At 35.1% G+C, this 27,931-nt stretch overlaps 1 protein-coding gene across 5 annotated transcripts in view; it reads left to right on the plus strand.

Moving 5' to 3' along the window:
- The window catches only part of LOC148954762 (uncharacterized), a 145,474-nt gene that overhangs the window by 95,674 nt on the left and 21,869 nt on the right, over positions 1-27,931 (plus strand). For all 5 annotated transcript variants that reach the window (XM_089086733.1, XM_089086729.1, XM_089086730.1 and 2 more), the window contains exon 3: positions 22,897-23,093. In XM_089086733.1, coding sequence (XP_088942859.1) covers positions 22,897-23,093 — 197 coding nt within the window. The remainder of the gene's footprint in view (positions 1-22,896; positions 23,094-27,931) is intronic.

Consider the following 27,931-nt stretch of genomic DNA (forward strand, 5'->3'; position numbering starts at 1 on the left):
ATAAACACATAATTCATATCTTTAAAAAGTGAAAATGAAGCATTTTAAGAAAGTGTATTCACATGATAGTGTTATTTTAGCATTGAATGCTGACGAGGAGAAGTATTTGAACTGTGAAACAAGTAAAAGTGGTTGCACTATCGGAAACGTATGCGTGAGTTGTCATGACAGTAAGGAATTAAATTGCTTTGGAGTACCGAAAAAATTCCGCTGTACAAATGGTGGATATGCGAATGTATCATTTCCAGAGAAGTTAGTACTCAAAGAGAATGCAAACATAAAAATAATAGTTGATGATGAGGGGTATCTTCTTGCTAGTGCTTCTGTTACCATGATACCTATTGATAGAACCTATCATAATCTTTTAGGTATTAGCATTCAAATAAAAGCAAAGGGGAAAAGAAAGGCCTACTCTTTTACTAATATCATAAACCGTATCTTGTCTACGTGTGATACTAGACAGTGAAATTGCCAGAAACATAAAAAGGGCATTGGCAGAAAATATCACTAAGGAATATAAAGATGAATCGATGAAAAACAAAGTGCCAGCAAACGGTACTAACATCATTGATCAAACAGTCAATGAACCAATTAATATCAAAGACGAAACGCATATTGAGCCTGTCGATGAAACACCAGTAAAATTGTGTATGAGTCAAAATGGAATAATGATTATTCTACTGATTACAAACTAAACAGAAGACATTGAAATTTTTTTATTATTGTTATTATTTTTTTTTGTTTATATTTGTTACCCATGTTGGGATATCCTTCCATGCCCCACTTGTCCAGCGTTTGTTTTCTTTATGTTTGTTATGTTTTTTGTTTTTTTCTTTAACCAGGTTTTTTTCTTTCTCTCTTTGTTATTGTTTTGTTGTAAGACAATAGCTACAGTATCAAGAGAGAAAGTGGTGAGCTATTTTATGGAACAGATTCAAAATGTCCAAAGGTGTTCGTTGGTATTCATGTTGTGTAATAACATATTTTTGTATTAATATCCTACATTACATTATTTCATTAGAAATGTATTATGCATTACATTGTTATATGTACGTTACTTTTATAGTATGCTAGCATATCAAACGTTTAGAATCTCTTTTGAAACATCAGGGGTATAAGAAAAGGAATTTGCACGCATCTTATGTCGGATATATAGGTTAACATGGAGAAAATCTAAGTATCAGAATGAATAAATTCTTTATCAACACATTTTGTTTGATAGGTCAGGATAAAATTGATAGAATCTAAGTATCAGAGCGAATAGATTCTTTATCAATATGTGTCAATAGATTCTTTGCCTGATATATCGGTTAACATTCTCAAAACCTAAGTTTCAGAGTGATGAAATTCTGTATCAACATCTACTGTCAGATACATGGGGTAACATTGACAAAATCTAAGTGTCGCGCCAATTAGAGTGGCACACCACTCTAAGTGAGCCTAAACTAACCCAACTTTTTGCACGTCTCTCTCACTATGACTGTGTCTGAGCGGCTGTCCTGCCATCTATAACCGGTCTAACCTATATTCAACGTGACGATGCATAAAGTCAAAATGAATAGAACTTGGATTCTATGAATGTTATCTAATGTATCCGATAAAGACGTTGAAAACGAATGTATTCACTCTGATACTTAGATTTTGTCAATTCTATCCGATATCTGACAAAAGATGGTGGTAAAAAAAATTATTCATTGACACTTATATTTTGTTAATTTTATCTTATTTATCCAAGAAAAGGATGTTGATATAGAATTTAATCATTCCGATTCTAAGATTTTGATAATGTTATCCAATGTATTCAGAAAATCATGCTGATAAGGATTTTATTCATTATGACACTCAGATTTTGTTAAATTTATCCTATATATCTGACAAATGATGTTGATATAGAATTTAATCATTCTGATACTTAGATTTTGTCAATTCTATCCGACGTATCCGACAAAAGATGTTGATAAAGAATTTATTCATTCTAATATATAGATTTTGTCAATGTTATCCGACGTATCCGACAACTGATGTCGATAAAAAGAGTGTTATTAAAGAATTTATTCACTCTGATATTTACATTTTGATACTTAGATTTTAGATACTGTCAAAAGACATTGATAACGAATTTATTCACTCTGATGCTTGGATTTTCTCAATTTCATCAAGCGTATCTGATAAATGACGATGATAATGAAATTATTGGGCCTGATGCTTATATTTTGTGAATGTTATCCGATGTATCCAACAAAAGAAGTTGATAAAGAATTTATTCACTCTGATACTTAGATTTTGGTAATGTTCTCCAAAATATCTGACTTAAGATACTTGTAAAGAATTTATTCTATACGATACTTAGATTTTGTCAATTTTATCTAGATAACTGATGTATCCGGCATAGGATGTTGATAAAGAAGTTATTGGCTCTGATACTTAGATTTTATCAATTTTATCCGACATATCCGACAAAGGATATTGACAAAGCATTTATTCAATTTGATGCTTCAATTTTGTCAATTTTATCCGATGTATCTGACAATAGATGTTGATAAAAAAATTATTCACTTTGACACTTAGATTTTGTCAATTTTATCCTATGTATCCGAGAAATGGTTCTTGATATAGAATTTAATCACTCTGATTCTTAGATTTTGATAGTGTTATCCAACGTATTCAGACAATGATGATGATAAAGAATTTATTCACTCTGACACTTAGATTTTGTCAATGTTATCCTATGTATCCGAGAAATGATGTAGATGTAGAATTTAATCATGCTGATACTTAGATTTGGTCAATTTTATCCCACGTATCCGACAAAGGATGTTGATAAAGAATTTATTCATTCTAATACATAGATTTTGTCAATGTTATACGACGTATCCGACAACTGATGTCGATAAAAAATATGTTAATAAAGAATTTATTCACTCTGATACTTAGATTTTGTCAATGTTATTAAGCGTATCTGTCAAAAGACATTGATAAGGAATTTAATCACTCTAATTCTTGGATTTTCTCAATTTTATCAAACCTATCTGACAAATGATGATGATAAAAGATTTTTTCGCTCTGATACTTAGATTTTGTGAATGTAATCTATGTATCCAACAAAAGAAGTTGATAAAGAATTCATTCACACTGGTACTTAGATTTTATCAGTGTTATCCTATAATCTGACAAAAGATGCTGATAAAGAATTTGTTCAATCTGATACTTTGATTTTGTCAATGTTATTTGACATATCTGACAAAGGATGTTGACAAAGCATTTATTCACTCTGATACTTAGATTTTGTCAATTTTATCCGATGTATCTGAGAAAAGATGTTGATAAAAAAAATTATTCACTCTGAAACTTAAATTTTGTCAATTTTATCCTATGTATCCAAGAAAATTATGTTGATATAGAATTTAATCACTCTGATTCTTAGATTTTGATAATGTTATCCAATGTATTCAGAAAAGGATGTTGATTAAGAATTTATTCACTCTCACACTTAGATTTTGTCAATGTTATCCTATGTATCCGAGAAATGATGATGATATAGAATTTAATCATTTTGATACTTAGATTTTGTCAATTTTATTCGACGTATCTGAAAATGGATATTGATAAAGAATTTATTCATTCTAATACATAGATTTTGTCAATGTTATCCGACGTATCCGACAAATGATGTTGATTGAAAAATGTTAATAAAGAGTTTAGTCACCCTAATACTTAGATTTTGTCAATGTTATCAAACGTTTCTTTCAAAAGACTATGATAACGAATTTATTCACTCTGATACTTGGATTTTCTCAATTTCATCAATTGTATCTGACAAATGACAATGGTAATGAAGTTATTGGCTCTGATACTTAGATTTTGAGAATGTTATCCGATGTATCCAACATAAGAAGTTGATAAAGAATTTATTCACTCTGATACTTAGATTTTGACAATGTTATCTGACATATCTAACGTAAAATGCTAATAAGGAATTTATTCAGTCTGATACTTAGATTTTGACAGTTTTATCCGGATAACCGATGTTTCCGGCATATGATGATGATGAAGAATTTATTCGCTCTGATACTTAGATTTTGTCAATTTTATCTGGAATATCTGTCAATAGATGTTGATAAAGAATTTATTCATTCTAATACATATATTTTTTCAATGTTATCCGACATATCCGAGAAATGATATCGATAAAGAATGGCAATAAAGAATTTATTCACTCTGATACTTAAATTTTATCGTTGCTCCCAAAAGTATCTGTCAAAAGACATTGATACAGAATTTATTCACTTTGATACTTTGATTTTGACAATGTTATCTGATGTATCCCGCAAAAGATGTTGATAAAGCACTAATTCACTCTGATGCTCCTATTTTGTCAATTTTATCCGATTTATCCGACAATGATGCTGATAGAAACATTTATTAACCCTGATACTTAGATTTTGTCACTGTTACCCCATGTATCTGACAATAGATGTCGATACAGAATTTAATCACTCTGACACTTAGGTTTTGATAATATTAATTCTCATTTCTGGCAAAGGATGTCGATAAAGCATCTTATTCACTCTGATGCTTAGATTTTATCAATTTTGTCTTGACCTATCCGTCAAGAGATGTTGATAAGAAATTTATTCATTCTGATACTTAGATTTTGCCAATTTTTACCAAAGCATCTAGGAAATGACATTAACAATGATTGCTATCAAGGGATTCGTTCACTCTGATGCTTATGGTTTATCATTGTTACTAAAATTATATTTCAAAAGACTTTGATAAGAGATTTGTTCACTCTGAAGTTGATATTTTCTTAATTTTATCAGAGATATCTGACAAAGTACAATGAAAAGGAAATTATTCACTCTGACACTTAAATTTCGAGAATGTTTTCTGATATATCAAGCAACAAGAGTAAATAAAGACTTTATTCACTCTGATGACGAAATATATCACTTAGATTTTGCAAATGTTATCTAAAGCATCTGACAAAATAAGTTGATAAGGAGTTTATTCACTCCGATACTTAGATTTGGGTAGCGTTATCAAGCGTACCCGTCAAAAGATGTTGATAGAGAATTTATTCACTATGATACTTAGATTTGGGTAGTATTATCGGACTTATCTGTCAAAAGACATTGATAAAGAATTTTTTCTCTCTGATACTTATATTTTCTCAATTTTATCAAGCAAATCTGACAAAGGACGATGAAAAAAAATTTATTCTCTCTGATACTTAGATTTTGTAAATGTTATCTGATGTATCGGACAAATGAAATTGATAAGGAATTTATTTACTCTAATAGTTAGATTTTGACAATATTATCCAACATATCCGACAAAGGATGTTGATATAGAGTGTATTCAATCTGATACTTAGATTTAGTCAATTTTATCCGGACCTATCCGACAAAAGGTGTTGATAAAGGATTTATTCATTCTGATACTTGGATTTTCTCCATGTTAACCTATCATCAAACATATGATGTATGCAAATTCATTTTCTTACACTCCCGATGTTTTAATAGACATTCTAAACGTTTGATATGCTAGCATACTCTAAAAATAATGAACATACAACAATGTACTGCATAATATATTTTTTAAATGAAATAATGTCATGTAGGATATTAATACAGAAATATATTATTATACATTATTAATATCAATGAACAACTTTGGACATTTTCAATCTGTCACATAAAATAGTTCATCATGTTCTCTCTTGGTGCTTTAGCTATTGTCTTCTCTTAGTTCGTAATCAGTAGTATAATCATTATTCCATTTTGAATCATACACAATTTTTACTGGTGTGTCATCGACAGGCTCAATATGCGTTTCGTCTTTGGTATTATTTGGTTCATTGACTATTTGATCAATGATGATAGTAACGTTTGCTGGCACTTCGTTTTTCATCGATTCATATTAATATTCCTAGTGATATTTTCTGCAAGTGCCTTTTTTAATTTTCTGAAAGTTTCACTGTCTAGTTTTACATCAACTTTACACAGGTAACAGTTCTGGAACGTAGACAGGATATGGTTTATGATATTAGTAAAAGAGTGGGCCTTTCTTTGCCCCTTTGCTTTCGTTTGAATACTAATACATAAAAGATGACGATAGGTTCTATCAACAGGTAGCGTGTTACCAGAAGCACTAGCAAGAAGATACCCCTCTTCATCAACTATTATTTTTATGTTAGCATTCTCTTTGAGTACTAACTTTTCTAGAAATGATACTTTCGCATATCCACCGTTTGTACAATGGAATTTTTTTGCTACTCCAAAGAAATGTAATACCTTACTGTCATGACAACGCACGCAGACGTTTCCAATAGTGCTACCACTTGTACTTGTTTCTTAGTTAAAATACTTCTCCTCGTCAGCATTCAATGCTACAATAACACTATCATGTGAACACCCTTTCTTAAAATGCTTCATGTTCACTTTTTTAAAGATATGAATTATGTGTTTATCCTTCCACTGCATAAAAAATACTGATTTAATGCATGCAATAAACTAGGTACGTCATTTTAAGATACGTAAAAAAGTTGAATAATTTCGAAGTAAAAAAAATTCAATCCAAAAAAAAGTGCTACTACAAACATTATTTTTCTAATAGTAAAAGTCATGACTAACATATGTATACCATTCCTCATTTTGAGTTTTGAAAATATTCAATGTGAATTTTTTATGTTTTAAGTATGTTTCATATCATTCTAAGACATGTAAAATAAAGTTGAAAAAATACCAAAAATAAAAAAAGTTAAAAAAAAATTAAAAAAAAGTATAAAAACCGGGGGAGGGGCCAAAAAAGTTAAAGCGGAGGAAGCCCCTTGGAGGTTGGGCATAGGGGACCTTTTGAGGTTGAGATCATTGGCGGTTAGGGTCATTGATGGTTGCGATCCTTGATGCTTCAAACCTGTAATCAACTCACTACTCGATTTCTAAGGATTTCTAGAGATTGTTCTGAATGTTTTTATTAAAATTCTTTTCTTGGCATCTACATCTCTATTAGTATCATCTTTTTAGTATACTACAATGTTAGAGCAAATTTTATATTGACAACACGGTTCAAATGGTACTTGTGTATCATACAGAGCATATCCGAGAATTAAAGCATGGTCAAGTCACAATGTCATCTTGTCATCGTTAATCATTTCCATAGGTTGATGCTAACGATGCTATTCCAATTTTATAATAAATTGCCTATGAGTTAGCAACCCCTTCGGGGTTACCTTAACTGGTAAGCAGTTTAACCTTTTTTTACAACCTTCATACAATCCAATTAAAAATGCTATCTAACCTTGTTTCACCCCTATTTTTCAATCACCAATTAAGATCATTCATTGCATAGTTATGCAAATGCTATACCTTTTTTCGCAAATTGAGTTGGTTTATGCAAATGTTATAACCTTCAACTTAAAACAATTCTGTCTATAGCATCCCATTCCTCATTCTTTAATTACCCGTGACGCATTCCTAAGCAAACCAGTCTTGACTGAAGACAATGGTCAAGAAAATAGGTGTTCTCAGAAACCTTTCAGGTTGCATTACAGAATCTCGTCCCTGAATATCTACTTCCAAAATATAATCTGTGTCGTCTCTGTGTGCTTGTCGTCTATGTGCGTGTGTTGTCTCAGTGTGTCTGTCGTCTCTGTGTGTGTACGCTCTGTGTGTGTTCGTCTCTGTGTGTGTGTTGTATCTGTGTGTTAGTCGTCTCTGTGTTTGTGTCGTCTCTATGTGCGTGTCCTCTGTGTGTGTGTGTGTGTCGTACCTGTGTTTGTGTCGTCTCTGTGTGTGTGTCGTCTCTTTGTTTGTGTGTTCGTGTCGTCTGTGTGTGTGTGTCGTCTCTGAGTGTTAGTCATCTCTGTGTTTGTGTCGTCACTGTCTGTGTGTAGTGTCTCTGTGTGTGTGTGTGTCGTTTCTGTGTGAGTGTCATCTCTGTGTGTGTCGTCTCTGTGTGTTAGTCGTCTCTGTATGTGTATCGTCTCTGTGTGTGTCGTCTCGGTGTGTGTGTCGTCTCTCTGTGTGTGTGTCGTCTCTGTGCGTGTGTCGTCTCTTCGTGTGTGTCGTCTCTGTGTGTGTGCCGTATCTGTGTGTGTCGTCTCTGTGCGTGTGTCGTCTCTGCGTGTGTCGTCTCTCCTTGTGTTTCGTCTCTCTGTGTGTTTCGTCTCTGTGTGTGTGTCATCTCTGTGCGTGTGTCGTCTGTGTTTGTGTGTCGACTCTATGTGTTTGTTGTCTCTGTGTGTGTCATCTCTGTGTTTGTGTCGTCTGTGTACGTGTGTCGTCTCTGTGTTAGTGTCGTCTCTTTGTGTTTGTCGTCTCTATGTGTGATTCGTCTCTCTGTTTGCGTCATCTCTTTGTGTGTGTCGTATCTGTGTGTGTGTCGTCTCTGTGTTTTTGTCATCTCTATGTGTGTGTCGTCTCTCTGTTTGTGTCGTCTGTGTGTGTGTGTTTGTGCTCGCTTTATATCTCCAAAATATAACGTGTTTGGTGGCAACCAGACGATGAACTGTCTTGCCCGGCACCAAAGGATCTTGGAATAACTTCCGACGACCACTTGGACCTGTCGGCTGCAGCTTCTCCGGTGATCTACAGCCAGTCTTTGTCCCATCTCCGACCGTGTCTCCTGAATCCTCCCCACAGCCCCAGGTCCTCCTTGTATATTTGCCACAGGTTCTTCTTTTGTCCTCCTGGTTTACGTTTCCAGGAGGGGGCTGGTTCACAGACAAGGACGTCTCGACATATTGTGCCTTCGGGACTGCGCAATGTGTTGCCGACGAGCTTCAGGCGACGGTTTTTAATCATAAGCGATAGCTCTTCTGATTGGCCACAGCGACTCCTTACTTCACTATTGGACATCCTGTCTTGTCCCTTATTGCGGAGGATATCGAAGGCAGCTACAAAGTCAATAAAGGCAATGAGAAGGGGTAGACGAAACCTGTTGTACTGCTGAAGGATGAGACGAATCGTCAATATCTGTTCTGGACAGCCTCTGCCTGGTTTGAAGCCTGCTTGTTCAGGACGAGTTAACTTGTCACGTGCGTCTTTGACTCGATTCGGGAGAATGACAGGGAAGATCCTCATGATATGGTCAATCAAGGCGATACCACTATATTGTCCTCAAATGACATTATTTCCTTTTCTGTATAACAGAATAAGGTCTTATACTTTCGAGTCTTTTGGGAAGATCTTCGTCGTCCATACCTGGAAAAACAAGTCGGATAGGCGGCATAGTAGAGTTGGTGAGGATTTGAATATTTCAGAAGGGATCCCATCCACTCCTGGAGTTTTGTTGTTTTTCATGCACTTCAGCGCTTTTTGTACGTCCGCAATATATATATATATATATATATATATATATATATATATATATATATATATATATATATATATATATATATATATATATATATATATATATATATATATATATATATATATATATATATATATATATATATATATATATATATATATATATATATATATATATATATATATATATTATATCATATATATTATATTGTTGGTTTAATTCTATTAGTTCTTTCCAAGGAGTGTTCACGGCGTTTTATTTTTAATAAAAAGAAAATGGAGTAGTAGGCTTTAGACTTTTACTGTTTGGGAAGGGGGGGAGGGCAGCTGCCTAAGTTTTGTTTGTAGTGATTTTGTTCGTTTTAAGTTTGATTTAAGTGTTCAATTTAAGTTCTATTCGTTTTAACATTTATTGATTCATTTATATAAATACCTGCTGTATGTTCTTTGCTGTGATTATTTACTTTGTTTTGGGTTTCATTTATTCTTTAATAGTAATTCTTGGTCATTTTGAGTGTGAATTATTATAGTTTATTCCTGCTTGTCTCAAGTGTAATATGGCTCTTTACTTTTCTTTGCATAACTTCTTATTCCGAAAGTGTTTTTTTTAATTCATTAGGTTAAATATATTCCGAAGCACATTGCTATAAATAAAATATTACGATACCTCATATGTATATGATAATATTACGATACCTCAAAATAATAATGTTAAGATACCTCATATGCGTAATCCTCGGCTTAACCCTGGTAAATGAAATCATTTTATTCATACTATATTGCCTGTGACAACGTAAAGGTGACATCTGACATTTTTAGACTTTAGATTTATTCCCCAAAATCACAGTGTTTTTTTGGGGGGTGGGAAAAAAAACTTGAAAAACGCATCAAAATTTTGTTTATATTCATTTTGTTACGTTTTTACGAGTCGGACAAAGATTTCGGGGGGAGGGGGTTCAAACCCCGTAATTCCCCCACCCCTGGATACGGCCTTCAGACTTATTTTGAAAGAAAATCGACTAGTTAGATTTTTTTGTCTTTGGAAGAAGCCTTATCATCAACAAAATAGGACTCGACAATACATTGCAAATTAGCGTTGATTGCGTTGGGCAAGTTATAACTTACGAGCCAAGAGCACAAGTTTGTCAATCCAAGTGGCGTTATATGGATGGGAGCAACCATGAAGCTTATGGAGGATGAAGGGGCTGCAAAAATCCTTATACAAACATAGAACAAAGGGTTAATAAAAGACTATGTATTGATTATACTCTTAGACACAGCACTCCCTTCCCCACCCGAAGTTTTGTATTTTATTGGATTTCTAAAGGTTTCATATTCAAATAATCGTATATATTTTTGTTATTAATAATAATAAATATTGATTTTGAGTTACTTTTTGAGAACGGCTTAGCAAACGATTTTGGGAAATAACCTCAGAAGTGTGAAAACTTCAGATACGATTTTTAGGCGTAAGAGCGATGATATGGATATTAACGTATTTTTTGTTTGTTTGCTGTAAATAAACTAATTGTGAGACGCTGGCTATTAAACAGTCAAATAATGAAAAATGGGCAACCATGATAAGTTCGTTATTGTTTTATTTTGGCAATAGTAATTTTATAGTATTGGATCATTTGCTTTCTCCTGCAATTTTAAACTTACTGCAACCTAAGGCTAAATCAGCATAATTTCAATTTCATCTCATTAAAACCGGTTTTAATCACATCTTCTTTGGTACGGTACATAATGTGAAAATTTAAACTGCCCAAAAAAAATAACTAGTGGCTTCAATATTAGCATTTTCTAGCGAAAATGTTTCTTCTATGCTTTGTGGGAAATATGTATTGAAGGCAGCGACAGAACTCAATTTATTTGCAGTTCTTTGCTGAGAAATAAAAAAAGTTTCTACAACGAAAGTAAGAAGCAACATTAAAACTTAAACGAACAGAAATCATTCCGTATATTCCGTAAATATTCAAAAATTATTCGTGGCCGCCCCATCCTTAACCATCTCCCCATGGGGAATTTTCCCTGGGGAAAATACCCTCCCCTGCAGAAAATTTCCTCTAAGAAGTTCTGTGTATTTCCCAATAACAAATACTAAACGTAAACAATGAATGAATTGTGTAAATTACAGCTCGTTCCTGAGGGACTACAGGAGGTCAGTGTCATCCCCAAAGGCATAGCTATTGGATCTTTCAACTGCCGAATCAAATGACTTTCTCAAAATTTTGATCGGATGTCTTTGGGTAAATATGGGTGTGGGAGAGGGTCTAGTTGTTCCCCAATCCTTTTGGTCATTCAAAAAGGGCACTAGAATTTTTGATTTCCGTTCTAATGAGCTGTGACTAAGATAGCTTGATTTTTTTGGGGTGTTTCTCCCCTCTTTCGAAAATCTGGCAAATTTTCTCAGGTTCGTTGCTTTGGATTGGCTAAACTTAATGAGTCTTGTATATTTAGAATCAGCATAAAAATTCAGTCTTTTTGATATATCTATTGTTATTGAAATTTTTATTTTTTAGAGTTTCGGTTACTATTTGACCGCGTCGCTGCTTACTTAAAGTTCGTTACCACGAACTGTTTGACAAGCTGTGTAGGTTAATGTCAATGAAACAAATTAGGATGAATATGAATGTGTTACGAATGAAACATTTAAATTTGTTGGGGTGTTATGATCAGTAGTCCTTGGCTTATCATTTTTTGGACCAGTAGTCCTTGATTTATTTGATTAAAACATTTAATTAAAAGACGTAAATTGTTTATTATGATCAGTAGTCCTTGATCACGATGTAACCAGTCCTATATGCAGAACTTTATTCTGGAGGAGGGTGATATTTAAAACCACAAAAAAAGAATTAAATTAAAAATATCAAGCAAAAGGTAGAAATCATGACATCAGAGGGGGTCACCCACAATCTATTGAGCATCCAAAACTGGCAAGTTGGGGGGGGGGGTATTGAAGATGCGTGCAAATTACTTATATCGGGGAGAGGGCAGAAATTAAGTATTGAAAAAATCCAAATATATTGAGATTCTTTCCCCCTCTCCACCTCTTTACGTAGCCTACCAGGCCTGGGTCACCTCAATTCTGTATATTTGTATGATCTTTTCAACACTTGCCTAAAACTTTCATGAAAATGACCTTTTTTTTATTCTCAAATGTGACCCCCCTAAAATATGTGCTCCACATATTTCAGGAATTTCAGGAATATTTAGTATAAATATCCGAGTCCTAGGCTCATGTGATAATGTAATCGCCATACACTTGAAACGATAGACTGTGTGTGGTCCTTTTCTAATATGGGGAGCATTTGCATAGCTTTTCCAAAATCAAATCAGTGATTCCACAGTCTTTCAGTTTCACTTTTTATCGAGATATACAGTTCGTTACCACGAACTGTTTGATTGGTGTCTTCTTGGTATGACTGAGCATTAGTTATAAATCTAAAATTTGTGAGGGTCAGTTAAATTATTCCATCTGGCGATGAATCTGCTTCCAATTGAAAAACAGGTCATTCCCCAATAGGATGGAAAGAGGTCATAAACACAGGATTTAAATGAATTGGTTCAGGTGTGCCAGTAATTTAAATATTCGAAGTGTATCGCAGGCATTCTTTAGCGGACGTAACTTGTGCATTCGTGATTTTTGTAAGATAAGAAAAAATCCAGATTAGAGAATTTAAGGGATTTGTTTCAGTGTTATGTATGTTTAAAAATGCAGTGAAATGTTCATGTCTTTACATCGTAACTCGCTTGGGGCACTTTCAAAATTCGTTTACATCATGCACGCGCAAGGTGTGGTGTAACTGTGCGAAGTTAGTACAGCGTAATGTGAAGTATGCCGCACAAGTGACACTCCAAAATAAACACCTGGTGGCGCAGAGCTGCTAACCACTGGAGCTCACTGCTCCTATGGCGTTTTTATTGACGCTTTCTGTGAAAACATCTGAACAACAACGGAAATATTTTCGCATTGCGACTCGCTCCAGTGGTTTTGTGGAGAAATTAAATAAATAAATAAGATTTCTTAACTGAAAGTAAGGAGAGTGACATTAAACCTTAAAACGAAAACCAACAGATATTATTCTGTATATGAAAGGGGCTGTCCCCTCCTCAACGCCTCGCTCTTTAGGCTAAAGTTTTTATCTTTTTAAAAAATAGAGTTTTGAGAAAGAGTCAACGGTGTGGTGGGAAGTGGGTGGTCTAACCCCTTGACTTGATAAAAAATAGAAATAAATAGCCACCTTATGAGAAGAAAGCAGAGGTGATTAATTGTTTTCACCTCTTTAATAATTTTTACTCTTTAGTTTTTTTGAGCATTCAAGACGATTTAGCGTTGACTCTTGCCAAAAATGTAATTTGTTTCGTATTTCCTGTTCACTTCCTCATTGTCGTTTGTCCTTTTGTTTCTTCCTTTTAAATATTCGTCTTGTGTATCCAGTGTTACCTATTAGTAGGGGAGAGTAGTATATACCAGGATGGATTTTTTTAATATAAAAATCATATCAAATGCTTGACTAAAGAACTGGCTTATAGATCAAATCAAAGCCCATCACCATGTTTAATAACTTCATAACTACCAGGAGAATAGAACGGGATTTTCGCTTTATAACCGAAGAGAAAAAGGGCGGAGTTTCTATATGTACCAGTTGTCCCACTAATTACCATAAGGGACATACAGGGACAAGGGATGGTACATAATAATTTGTGATTTATTCCATTCAAATAGCTTGCATGATCAAAGAATTACATTCAAATAACTAAATCAACCATGCTTCACCTTAAATTGATTGCCAATGAGTGATCATGAAATATAAGGATGCACTAAAAACAGTACCAGGAGTAGGAACAGGGGGTGATAATTTTTGGAGTATGCTGGGATCTTCTAATGGGTAAAATATTGAGTCCTTTTGGTCTGGCCAGTTCTATTTTTGAAGTCCGGCCATACACATGACATTTACTTGTTTTATTTTTCACAACACAACCAGGGTAGGTAATTTATCCCCATATATATGACGTAATTAACAAGATATAATAATTTATTTTATATATATATATATATATATATATATATATATATATATATATATATATATATATATATATATATATATATATATATATATATATATATATATATATATATATATAATTTTTTTTAATTGTTTTATTTTAATATATCTGCTGAAGACGGCCACTTTACATGTGATCGACATATGCAGTATATTTTGTGAATGCTATTATCACGGTCTAATAAAAGGATTTATCCTTATTTGAGCTTTTATTTAGCGACAACCAGGGTAAAATTGTCCCTTATACACTACCTTTATAGTCACCAGCGTTGATGTAGCTAAAGATTTCTTCATTCACACACTCATCATCAGAAGTACTAGCTTTAAAAGAATCACCACTTTTATCGTCCAGGACCATTTTGTCTTCAATGTTTAGCACTATGAATGGGATGCTACCATTTCAAACAACCGTCACAAGCACTAAACGTCATTTCGTTGACAAGGAAAATCCGTCAGAACATCGACACGTCAGGACATCGACAGTCAAAAGATCGACACGTCAGGACATAGACAGTCACAATCGCTACCCATCAGAACGCCGACAGTCACAACGTCGACACGTCAGTTCATCGACAGTCACAATCGCTAACCGTCAGAACATCGACAGTCATAACATCGACACGTCAGTTCATCGACAGTCACAATCGCTACCCGTCAGAACGTCGACAGCCATAACATCGACGCGTCATAACATCTAAAAAATTTTTTAGATGTTATGACGTGTCTATGTTATGACTCTCGACGTTCTGACGGTTAGTTTTTCTGATGGATTTTCGTTATGAAAATTTTTTTGGATGTTATGACGTGCGATGTTATGACTGTCGACGTTCTGACGGTTAGTGCTTCTGACGGTTTTTTGTTATGAAAAAATGTATAAGTTTATATAATAGTAATAAGTATATGATAGTTTAGAAACAAATTTCGGCTATATATTTGCACATCAGGGGGGTGGGGGTAAAGCATCGCATATGTTAAATACGTAACCTAACCTAAATACCTTTCCCCCCTGAACCCCAAAAACTAAAGTTTTACAAATTTTAGATGTTATGACGTGTCGATATTATGATTGTCGACGTTCTGACGGATTTTCGTTATGAAAATTTTTTTTATGCTATGACGTGTCATGTTATGACTGTCGAAGTTCTGACGGGTAGCGATTGTGACTGTCGATGAACTGACGTGTCGAAGTTATGGCTGTCGACGTTCTGACGGGTAGCGATCGTGACTGTCGATGAACTGATGTATTGATGTTCTGGCGGGTAGCGATTGTGACTGTCGATGTTGTGACTGTCTATGTCTTGACGTCTCGATGTTCTGACGGATTTTTTGTCGATGTTATGACGGATTTTGTCGTTGTCCTGACGGTAGTGGTCCTGACGTGTCGATGTTCTGGCGCCTTCCCGCTATGAAGGGTTTCTTCTCCTTGTTGGCGTTTTTACCTCCAGTAACTATTTCTGCAACAACTTTGCTGATCTTAGCTTTCTTTGTTTTTCGTTTCTTCTTTGTCAAGCTGAAGTTTGATGGGTGTCAGTTAGAACTTTTCAAGTTCCTTTCTTATGTTCTTGACTGTGTTGGTTAGTGCATAGGTTTACTTACGGGAATGGTTTTACTTGTTCATGGTGTAACTATTTATTGATTTGAAATAGGAGTGGATGAGCTCCAAGCTCCTTCATTGTTCACCTCAGCCTCAGGGTCTTCAGGCTGACATAGGACGTCGTTTGCAGGACTAAAAGGGGCAGGATCATCAAAATTAGGGGGAGAAGGCTTGTCAGCGTCAAAAGAGGTAAGAAAATCTTCTTCTGTGATGATTTCAGGAGTGTATTATCGTATTCCAGTTTTCTCAAAGCCCCTCGTAATGTTGTTTGGGGTGAAAAATAGAGGAAGACTTTAACAAGCAAAGCAATGTCATATATTGTAAAGGTCTTCCCAGGATTAGACAACATCCAGTTATCTGCAGCTCTGTTGTACTGGCAGTCGAAGGGGAAGTACACACTAACATCTAACAGCTGAAGATCGTGATTGCAATGAGGGGGAATGGTAAGTAGCATTATGCCTAAATCTTTTGCAAACTTCACAACTTTTAAGGAGACGTGAAACTTGTGTTTATCTAAGATTGAAAGCTTGGGGTTCTCTTGAGATGCATGTGAATATACCTTCAAATGAGGATTATTTTTCAAAAACAGATCTTGATTGTTTCAACCTGATGGCGCTGAGTTGGATGGAGTGCCAGTTAGCATTCAAGGCCGAAAAATTGTCCTTGGAAATATAAAGTAAGATGGTAAATACTGACTGATTGCAGAGACAGTCCCGACCATGGTTATAAGGACATTTCTGACTTTTGATCTTCTTTTTGGTACTTCATTTACAGATAACACAAATAAATTCACAAATATGTAGTCAAAATTAAAAATAACTTATTCTAGTAGTACCATTAGTAGCATTAACAATAGTAGGAGCATTAGTAGCAGCCGCAGGTAGTCACAGTTGCAGTTACAAGAGTCAAATTTCCATGTAGTCGAAGTCCCAGTCCCCGGTAGTTGTAATGGCAGTCATATTCACAAGTAGTAGCAGCCGTAGTCGTAAGTAGCTGCAGACACAAGTAGTTGATGCAGTCAAAGTCGCATGTACTGGTAATTGCAGTTACAAGTAGTTGGGGTTGCAGTCGTAAGTTGTCGGAGTTGCAGTTAGTCACAGTCACGAGTATTTGCAGTTGCAAGGAGTCTCAAATGCAAACAGTCAAAAGCAGTTTCAGTTTGAAATAGTCACAATAGCAGATGTACTAATAGTATAAGTAGTAGTTTTAGTAGTCCTGAAAAGTTCAATTTAATGCTTCCAGCTGTTCCTCGGATATTGTTAATATGCCCTTTTGAAAACTTGCATACATAGATTGGGTTTCTGATGTTGTTCAACATAAACTGGGGTATCCCCTGATAGTTTCACTTTAATATCCATTGCCATTCTAGATATACTGCAGATATGCCATTTTGTCATCCATATTTGGTTATAAATCCCGCTCAACATGCCCTGAAAGTTCCAACTTAATACCTTTATCTGTTCCTAAGAAAATGCAAATGCGCCCTTATGACAAACTTGAATGGACATAGCGTCTTGGATTTAGTCCAACATCCGCAATAACATGCTCTGAAATTTCCAACCTAGCCCACCCCCTTTTTTCCTGGGATATCGCTCATACGTGCTTTTGACAATCCGGATACACATAGTGCCCTTTGATGCAGTTCTATATTTTTGATGCATCATGAATTTTTTTTTTTTGCTCTTCAAATGTATAGGAATGTAATGTTATCCGCATGAATTTTTTTTTAATTATTTTTTTATTGATTTATTTATTTATTTTTGTTTAATTGATGCTCTAAAGTATAGTTAGCTAAAAGGATGCACATCCTGCCCATGACCCACCAAAATATTTCCATGCCCTGCTGATAGGGCCTGCGCCCCTCATTGGGAATCATGGCTTTAGAAAATAACTTGATTTTGTAGATGGGTGTCATCTAGTACATACTAGGAGATGTCCTAGTATGTAGCATTTATTCCTGTCCCACTATATACCAAATGGCGCCATCTACAAAATCAAGGGTAACTTATTTTTCTTCTGAATATTTTGCCGAAAGATTGTCACAGAACATGATTGGATAATTTGGCTTTCGTTCGGTACACTGAACGAAAAAGAATAAACAAAGAAAATCTAAAGGCAATTTTTTTGTTGGGAAGGAAGGGGGGGAGGGGTATTTTCCAAACTCTGAGGTAGTTTTACTAAAAAAAAAAAAAAAAAAAATTATAACACCATAATAACTGGTCCTCATGGTTGAACATCAAACTAACTATGTTAGATAACCTCCACAGATTTTTTTTTCTTCAGAGAATGCTAGCTGGTAGAAAGGCGGATTGAACCACTATGTATCGTGTCAAAACTACCACTCTCCCATACCTATTTGTTTTCTTCATGAAGCAGTTTTGCACTTGTAAATGGCTTACAAAATAGCCTTTGTGATTTCTTATGTCCCGACAAGTCAAAAATAAATTACAGTGTCTTACCCCGACTTCCGCCCCTCTGTTTAGAATTATAACCTGGGCCATTCTTTCCACATCTTTCTGAAACAATTAAGCCAATCGATTTTTTTGGTGTGACTTATTTCGTCGTTAAAGAAACTGCTTGCTCATCAGAAGTAGAGAAATCCTTTTCGACTAGGGAAATGGAAATATTTTCATGGTTTATTGCGTCATTTCTAGGAAATGGTGGAAATTCACTGGAGATTTCAGCTCCCCGCTGGTAAGCCACGTAGAAATCGCTGAAAATAATGAAATGTCTGAATATATTATGTTAATAAAGTCAAGAGTGAAAATGTAATTCGGAATTTTTCAAAGTAGCTTCAGAAGGGTGCTAAGAATTTTATGGCCTGGCCATAGGAGTTTCCGTAATGCTCAGATATGGCACTTAAATTTAATCTTCTTAGAGCTTTCAAATCCCTACCTCGGATACGTTTTCCATTTTCAACCACCACAATGATGTGACCCCTTCTTTTGGGAACATTGCTGTCTTCTTCCTCTGGAAAAATCTTTCTGAAACCCACCCTGAAAATCTTCCTCTACCTCCCCTAGCTCAAGGGTGAAACTGGTGTGCAACTATTGGCGTTCAAACCTAATGAAGTACGGTAGCACAACGTTGCCTGCTCAAACCCATTTTGCAAATTACAATTAGTTCAGACGTTCGGGAATTCCCATTCTCCCTATGGGAATTTCGATAGTAAGTTTCGTAATTCCCATTCGGAGTATGGTTTGGATTTTTACTAGCTTTTCTGTACGGAGGGCTGAAGTGATTGGGCGGCATTTTTGAAATTTGAAAAACATGACGATTGTCAGGCATCATAAAACACCCAATTTCATTGCCCTTGTACAGAATTATCAACTTTTGTATGATGCTTCAAGTTCAGACTACAAGAAAAGTCCCCATGCGAAGATAAGCGATAGAGAAGCTAAAAAAGCAACTTCCAAGTCTTTATCTTCAGTCATGACTTCTAATGTTTGAATATTTTGCCAATATTTGCAGTTAGGATACGCGTGAACATTCTCCCTATAGTAAATCCCATGCGTTGTCCCCAAACGTCTGAACTAACTCTTAAACATTTTAGTGTTTCACTTTAGCCTTTATATAATTTAGCTCATAGATGGCGTATTTATTTGTTTTTTTCTTTGTATATTATTGTGTTTTCTTTATCTTATGCATTTTGTCAGTCTTGGTAATTTATAGTTGATTTAGCGAAAGGCTCCTTGTGAGTTTAATTGCTCAATAAATTCATTCATAACCTATTAGACAAATGGAAAGACATTTGGGAATCAAACAGTTCGTGGTAACGAGCTGTAAGTAAGGAGCGACCCGGCTCAATGGTAACCGAAACTCTAAAAAACGGAATTTTGGTACCAATAGATACATCAAAAGAATCAGATTTTAATTCTGATTTCAAATATATAAGTTTCATCAAGTTTAATATTACCCATCAAAAGTTACGCGCCTGAGAAAATTTGGCTGATTTTCGAAAAAAGGGGGAAAGACCCCCTAAAAGTTATTGAACCTTAATGAAATTTACACCATCATATTCAGCGTATCAGAGAACCCTCCTGTAGAGGTTTCAAGCTCTTATCTACAAAAATGTGGAATTTTTCGCCAGAAGAAAGATCACGGGTGCGTGTTTATTTTTTTTTTTTTTTTCCCAGGAGTAATCGTATTGACCAAATGGTCCTAGAATACTGTAGGAGGGCTCATTGGAATGGAAATTAAAAGTTCTAGTGCCCTTTTTAAGTGACAAAAAAAAATGGAGGGCAACTAGGCCCCCTCCCACGCTCATTTTTTTCTCAAAGTCACCCAATTAAAATTTTGAGATAGCTATTTTGTCCAGCATAGTCCAAAATCTAATAAATGTGTCTCTTACGATGACTTAATCCCCCACAGTTCCCAGGGAAAGGGCTGCAAGTTATGAACTTTGCCCATTGCTTACATATTGTATTGGTTATTGGAAAGTATACAGACATTTTCAGGAAGAACTTTTTTCTGGTGGGGGAGGGGGCGCGAGGAGGGGGTTATTCGGAAGAATATTTCCGTGGAGGATGTTTCTTTGGGGCGAGGGACAATTCTATGAAGGGGGCGCCAGATTTCCAAGCATTATTTAAATAACGATCAGAAATTAAATTAAAAAAACCCAGTTTTTTCAACTGAAAGTAAAAAGCAACATTAGAACTTAAAATGAACATAAATTATTACGTATATGAGGGGGTTCTCCCCCAAGTCAATACCTCGCTCTTTACGCTACAGTTTTTTTTAGTGCTTTCAAAAGAGCTATCTATTCTAATTAAACGGCCTTTGTGATTCAGGGGTTTGTGAATTAAATTTTTTTTTAACTTTTAACGTAAAGAGCGTGGTATTGACTAAAAGGAAAACCCCATCATATACGTAATAACATATACGTAATAAAAAAAACAATAAAAAAACAAGCGATACGGCTCAATAGTAATCGAAACTTTTAAAAACGGAACTTATGATGTCAATAAATGTATTAAAAGAATGGGCTTATAATGCTGATTCTAAATATATGAATTTTATTAAGTTTAGTATTACTCATCAAAGGCTACGAGCCTGAGAAAATTTACCTGATTTTTTAAAGAGGGGGGAAACATCCCCTAAAAGTGAAAACTATTTAATGAAAATCACACCGTCAGATTCAGCGTATCAGAAAACCCTATTACATAGGTTTCAAGCTCATATCTGCAAAAATCTGCAACTTTGTATTTTTTGCCAGAAGAAAAATATACGAATAGAGAAGTTCGTTACGTAAGTTAATTTGTAAATTACGTCAGAACCAAATTTAGAGACAGCCATTTAGCAAAAGAAAAGTACATTTTTTATGCAAATTTTGCTTACTTATTCAATGCCGGCAAGCCAAAATAAAAGCTGCATTAACTAAAAAACGATCAGAAATTAAATAAAAAAAAAAAGTTTTTAAACTGAAAGTAAGGAGCGACATTAAAACTTAAAACGAACAGAAATTATTCCGTATATGAAAGGGGATGTCCCCTCCTCAACGCCTCGCTCTTTACGCTAAAGTTTTTATTGTTTAAAAAAAAGTTGTGAGAAAGTCAAACTTTAGCGTGAAGAGCGAGGCGTTGAGGAGGGCACAGCCCCTTTCATATACGGAATAATTTCTGTTCGTTTTAAGTTTTAATGTCGCTCCTTACTTTCAGTTTAAAAAACTTGTTTTTTTATTTAATTTGTAATTAATATCTACCAGTTTGGCTATTCTTAAGTTTCTTTGTCGCGTTAAGGCATTATAGAAAGTTGAAAGTCCTAAGGTTATCAAAGATTTATTAAAACGACCTTTCACCCTAACCAGAGGTCTGTTAGCTATTTATTTAGAAAGAAAGAATGGCTTGTTTCTTATTATTATTACCAAAACAGTGCCAATTTCTTATGTCACAATGTCGTCCGAGTAATTCTAGGTAATCAATAGAATAATTAAATAATGGTTGCAATAAAATGAAAACGTATTAACGGGTAAAACTTGTAATTTAATATCTGTCTTAATTAAAAGTTTTGCCAGTTGCTATTTTTAATTTCATTTTAACGGAAAAAAAAAACAGAACCTAGAACAAAGACAGGTGGAACTGGGACGAACGCAGTATGTTTCTCCCTGTCCCTCTTTTTCCCAAAAGATTTCTTCCAAGCTCTTTTTCCCAAAAGATTTCTTCCAAGCTTCCTTAAGTATAAAAACAGGAAAAAAAAATTATGAAAAAAAAACAAACAAAAACAAAACGGCTTATTGTTTGTATGTGTAGCCAAAGATTTGTCCAGCCCTACCCAGAAAAAAAATAAAGAAAAACAGTTAAATACCGAAAATTATATTTTGCCAGGGGATAGGAGTTCCCTAAAACGGAATATTTTGCATCATTCGCCTGCTAAATGACGTCTGAAATCAAGACTAAAAATATTTGTCTTTTTCAAATTTCAGTAATTTAGGGAATGAGGGTATTTTCTTGTTTTTATGAGTATTATTATCATAAACACGAAAAAGCATTTCTTATGCCGAGCCGTTTCTGGGTGAACGGTGAAAGGGGTTCTTAGACTGATCTTACGAGGTGGAATTCCCCCCTTTGCGTAATCATTGTTCTTATGGCTCATACCGCTACACTGGAATGAAACTATCCTAACTATTTCAAGTCCTAATACGGACTTGGAATAGTTTCAGGGTGCGATAAAATCAACATAGCATAAGAAAGAAAAAGGTGATTTGGAAGACATCTAGTGGCGTGGTAACAATTTTGACTTCAAACTCGGTCTCAGCACAAAATTTTGCACAAGATAGCCCACTAATTCATTTTTTCCATTTTGGACATAGAATAGTTTCAATCGGAGCTCGATGGAGGTAGGATAGTATCATTCCAGTGTAGCGATATAACACCTAAAGAAAAGGCAGTTTTACAAGCTTATTTTGTATTTAAAGGAATCGCGGATCAATATTTGTACCCGACGAGAGTCCGAAGACATGCTGTGGGGTTCCTGTTACACAAACTGTATCCATACGATGGTTTGTGGTGATGATAGCATTTGTGGGAATTTGCTGTGCTGTTGTTGGAACAGTCCTTGGCGCAATGAAGGCCACGGGAAGGGAACATCTCACTGTGTCATTACTTATGATTGGTAGGTTTCTTCTAAACGTAAAATTACATTTTTTCTTTTAACGTGTAGCTTCCAGCAGCGGTTTCTAAAGTTTTCACTATAACAGGCCCCCAAAAACTCCTAAGATGTCGTGCAGACCCCTTTAAAACTAAAATTACAAACAGGAAAGTGTATATGTAGCGTACGGAAGATTCCAAAATGTATAATTGTGTATCTAATGATGAAAATCAGATTATTTAAGATGATTCTAATTTAAAAAGATGGTTATTTTTACACAGATTTTATGTTTAGGGATCCCCCATTGTGTTTCTTGGGCTACCCTGTTGCATTTTTCGCCCTTCCACTCAGGTTTTAAACCTCTGAAGGGGCTTGCAACCGCTTGTCCCTTGGATCCTTAAGTATGTTAATTTCATTTTAAAAACTTCTTTACAATCCATGTAATTTTATAACAAATTTTTCCTTACCTCACATAACACAGACTTGTACAAACTAAAAACAAATCTATAATTTTATAACAAATTTTTATATACATATATGGTACTTATTTGGTAGTCTGTAAACACGCGAGACAGCCACTCGAGAAAAACAAAGATCAAATAGGCATTACCCGGTAATTCCTATAAGACGCTGAATAAACAAGGGGTTTCTCACTCCAGGAACTATATTTAAACTTTAGGTTTTTGAGGTTTAGGAGGAAAAGGTACCTAGGTTAGGTTAGGTTACGTATTTAATATGTGCTATGCTTTACCCTCACCCTTCTAATGTGCAAATATGTAGCCGAAATTTTTTCTAAATTATTATATTTTCATCATATTTTGTTTTATTTCATTAGCATTATCCAAAATTCACTTCTCGCGTGTTTACCGACTACTAAATAATATATATATATATATATATATATATATATATATATATATATATATATATATATATATATATATATATATATATATATATATATATATATATATATATATATATATATATATATATATATATATATCATAGTCATATATATATATATAGAGTCAGTGCGGTATAATGAATTGTATGATTATAGAGATACAAGCTTTCTTTAATTTAACTTTAATCATTTTTTTTCTTTAATTAATTTCTTTTATTCATTTGTCATTCTTCATGATTGTTAGCTTGTTTTTTCTTCTTGTTCTGCGCGTCAGTTCGGTGTTGTTAGCTTAATGTAAACTTTCCTGAACCTTGGCTTCATGTTCGAAATGCTATAGGCCTACAACAGAAACTACATAGAAAAGAGGAGGATAGTGGAATTAAGTCGGATGGGAAAGAGACAAGGGGTTCTGTCCCCCTAGATTCCAACCTCTGGATTTTGAAGAGTATCTTTTTAGGGTGTTTTCATTGAAAAATGTCAATTTTAGGGTGGTTTCATTCAAAAAATTGGAAAAAAACGACAAATTTGGGTCCCCTCCCGCCCATAGATAATGAAAAATACATTCTGCCCTCCCCCCTAAGTTTCAGGAATTAGTGCTACTGGAAGGAGATTCGGACCTGTCTCCCCGATCCTTTCAATCTCAATGATCATTTCAATCTCAATGTGATTTCCTATAAAGAAATCACGTTTTCTCTGTTGTGTAGCATTTATTCATCGTTTATGTTATTTTTATTTACGCTTTGGGTGTTAAATTTTATTCATTTATAAAGTCTTCCGGACATGAAAGTAAAATATTTACCCTTTCCTGAATTTTGACATTCGAAATGCTATACAGCAGACACTAAATAGAAAACAGGGGGATTCGGGCATGTTAAATCTCAAATTTGACGATTTATCTACGCGTTGTTATATTTTTTAAGTTCTCCCCCTGAAGGGGAGAAGAACGTTGGGTAAACATTGAAGTAGAGTAAAGAATAAACAATTGATAATATTGATTATATGCTATTTTGGCTATTGATTATCAAAAAATTGATTTGTAAAATTCATAACAATAAATTTATTTAGCAGTCAACTATGTTCAGGTTGCCTTTATTACAAACATTTCCTTTTCCTGCTGGATTAAATAATGCATACTGTTGTTTTGCGGTTTACCGTTAATTGGTAAACCTGGCTAAGGGACTAGATACTTCAGTTTCCTTTTAATTTCAAAACAAACAAGAACAGGATATTTTCGATACGTGTTTAAGCGGTCCAGTTTTATCGGCGATGAATCATTTCAATGCCAAAAAGTAAGGAGTTGCCCACTTTCAAAAATTGTATACCCCAATTGACGTGCCCCATCTATGACAGGAACGTGTCACGCACTGTGCGAAAAGGCATGGCACGGTGGAAGTATGCAACGTGTATTGAAACAAGTGTGCTTCGAGATATATTCCAGAGGACGCGCGAACCCCTTACCGAAAAGTCTTTGCAAATTTAGTAAAAATTTAATGAGTTTCTTCACATATTGTGTATATTTATTTTAGAAGCAGACCAAGTATGTTGTATGCCTGCCATATTAAAATAGATATAAAGTTGGCTGAAATATGGCCAGTAGTCTAGCACAGATTTCTATCGCATGTTGAAAATACAAGGCTGTATCTAGGGGGGGGGGGCGTTACGGGGTTATAACAATAATGATAATTTCCTAGACTCTTAATCTTTATGAGAAAAATAAATTTTTGGACGGACTGAAGGAGATTTATTGGCTTTAGAAAATGCTGTAGCAAAATTTAGAACTCAGTAAACGACCCTGGCTCATTTAAGGTCCTCCAGTGGGAGTAAGTTTATACTTATTAAACATGAAGTAGTTGCTTCTACTTGCAGCTCACCTCAAAGTTTCTTCTGAAGTCAGAGAGAATCCAAGAGCAATGCCCCGAGGGTCAAAAATGCTCCTTTTGTGGTGAAGCATATTCAGCTAAAGGCAATCTTTGTATCTTTAGCTTGTGCACAGCACAAGGGAAATTTTGCTCCCAATCAAAAAGCCAGATCATTTCACGAGAGTCTGTTGCAGCCAGATTGTGAGTATGAGAGATGAAGAAACCCAACAAAGACCCCCAGAAGAAGAAGAAGAAAATAGTATTGTTGCATACTATTACGGGGTGAATGAGAAGGATGAAGGAATTGATAGCCTTGTAATGAACAACTAGCTTCCGGTTGGCTTCAAACGATGCGCGGTGAGCATCAAGCGTTGGTAGAAGTGTGCCATACAAGGGCGTGTGGAACTGTGGAGCAAATGATTATCTGAAATATACACCAGGTGGTACTAAGTGAGCAACCTGGCTTTTTCGGGTTAATATTATGATTCTCTTGGATGCCTCCCTTTTTAAAAGAAATTCTGAGGCCTAAATGCTAGTCAAAAATGCTACTTTAAAAGTTAGATACGGGGAACTTACATAGGCTCCGGTCTTCCAACACTGGATGGAACATAAGAAGACAACGTTACCTCTACACGGTGGCCTTTCCAGTATTTTGGACAAAACATGTTCCAGTGATGACCTTGACAATGAAGTATCCTTCCTGAGATAATGCCCAGGCGTCACTCTCTGCCGTCCGCGTCTTCTTCTTACAGGAGGGAGGGACTCACTGTACATAATCGGGTACTAGGCCTTCACCCATTTTAACTATGCGCCTTTAATAAAGACACCCATTGCTTTTAATTAAATATGAGGAAAGGAAAATTTAAATATAGACTATAATATAATTGTCGTTTGATGCTAGCACAAATAGTTTGGGTTTTAATACTTTCAAGGCTAAGTTCTCAAACACAATATATGTGCTAAAGCTCTATGACCAATGGCCCCATGCACGTGGAAAAACTCTAAACAATGTAATATAAAACCGCAAAACGAGTTTTGTCTCATGGAAATACATATATTTAACTTTCACATGGAAAGTTTCGTCGAATGTAATTGTTCTCAAACTAACTGATCAATTTTGGTATATGTCATTTAAGAACTCACAATTTTACCACTGAAGGAAGACGTCTCCACAAAACAGTAAAATCACAAAAATTATTAACCGAGCTCCCCTAGAGACACCAATTTGACTAAATCTAAGTTTACTCGATTTTCAGAAAACAATTCTGGGATGGTGGAGCTTGACATCCAAAACTCTGATACTTTTGGCTTTTTCGTGACATTTTCAGTTTTGATCGTTTTCTGAATTTATTTTGCACATAATACCTGAGTTAACTGTGTTTTAGCCCAGTGTATTGATGCTTTGCTTGGAAATACCGGGCCCAGGGTTCGATTCCTGCCGCAGTGAGGCTGGGCAACAAGCTCGCCACTTGTCCCTGTGGAAAAGACCCAACAACTTAAACGTCGACTCAACGCTCTCTGCGCAGCAATGGCCCTGAAGGATCTCCATCCTATCCTATAATACCTGAGTCTCGCTCTCGGAGTATAAGTAATATGAACTTTAGGGAAAATTTTCTTCAGAAGTGATACAGATTAAGGCGCTAGCAAAGGGAAAACCCCTTTGCGTCACAGCAATAGTTTCAGTTGCTACTGGCATTCAGTCGCTAAACATTTTTCATTGCGCGTGCGTGACGGCAGAGTCATAAAGAGAGGCCTGATGTGTGTCAAAAATCTTTAATGGAGAGTGTAGAACTTTTCGCTACTCTTCATATATACTTATGCTGCGAGAGCGACATTGAAACACTTAAGCACATGGTGAATATTTGGGTATAACGCGATCCAACCTGGGCTGGATGATAGGTAAGGTTTGGGGGGGGGGGGTCCTAGATATTTGTTGTTAGAATATCTATCAGAAGGAGTTGCTGGATCACAATTGATCTTGTTGGGATGCAATAGTTAGTCTCCATACGAAAGTTTCATTCTCTTAGCGCACAAACTGTCCATGTTAGAAATACGTGTTTGCGCCGCAACGAGACAGATACTCCTATTTTTGCCAG

This window comes from Artemia sp. Qi Xiang Cuo, chromosome 3, assembly GCF_049724085.1.
Source record: "Artemia sp. Qi Xiang Cuo chromosome 3, ASM4972408v1, whole genome shotgun sequence".
NCBI lineage: Eukaryota > Metazoa > Arthropoda > Branchiopoda > Anostraca > Artemiidae > Artemia > Artemia sp. Qi Xiang Cuo.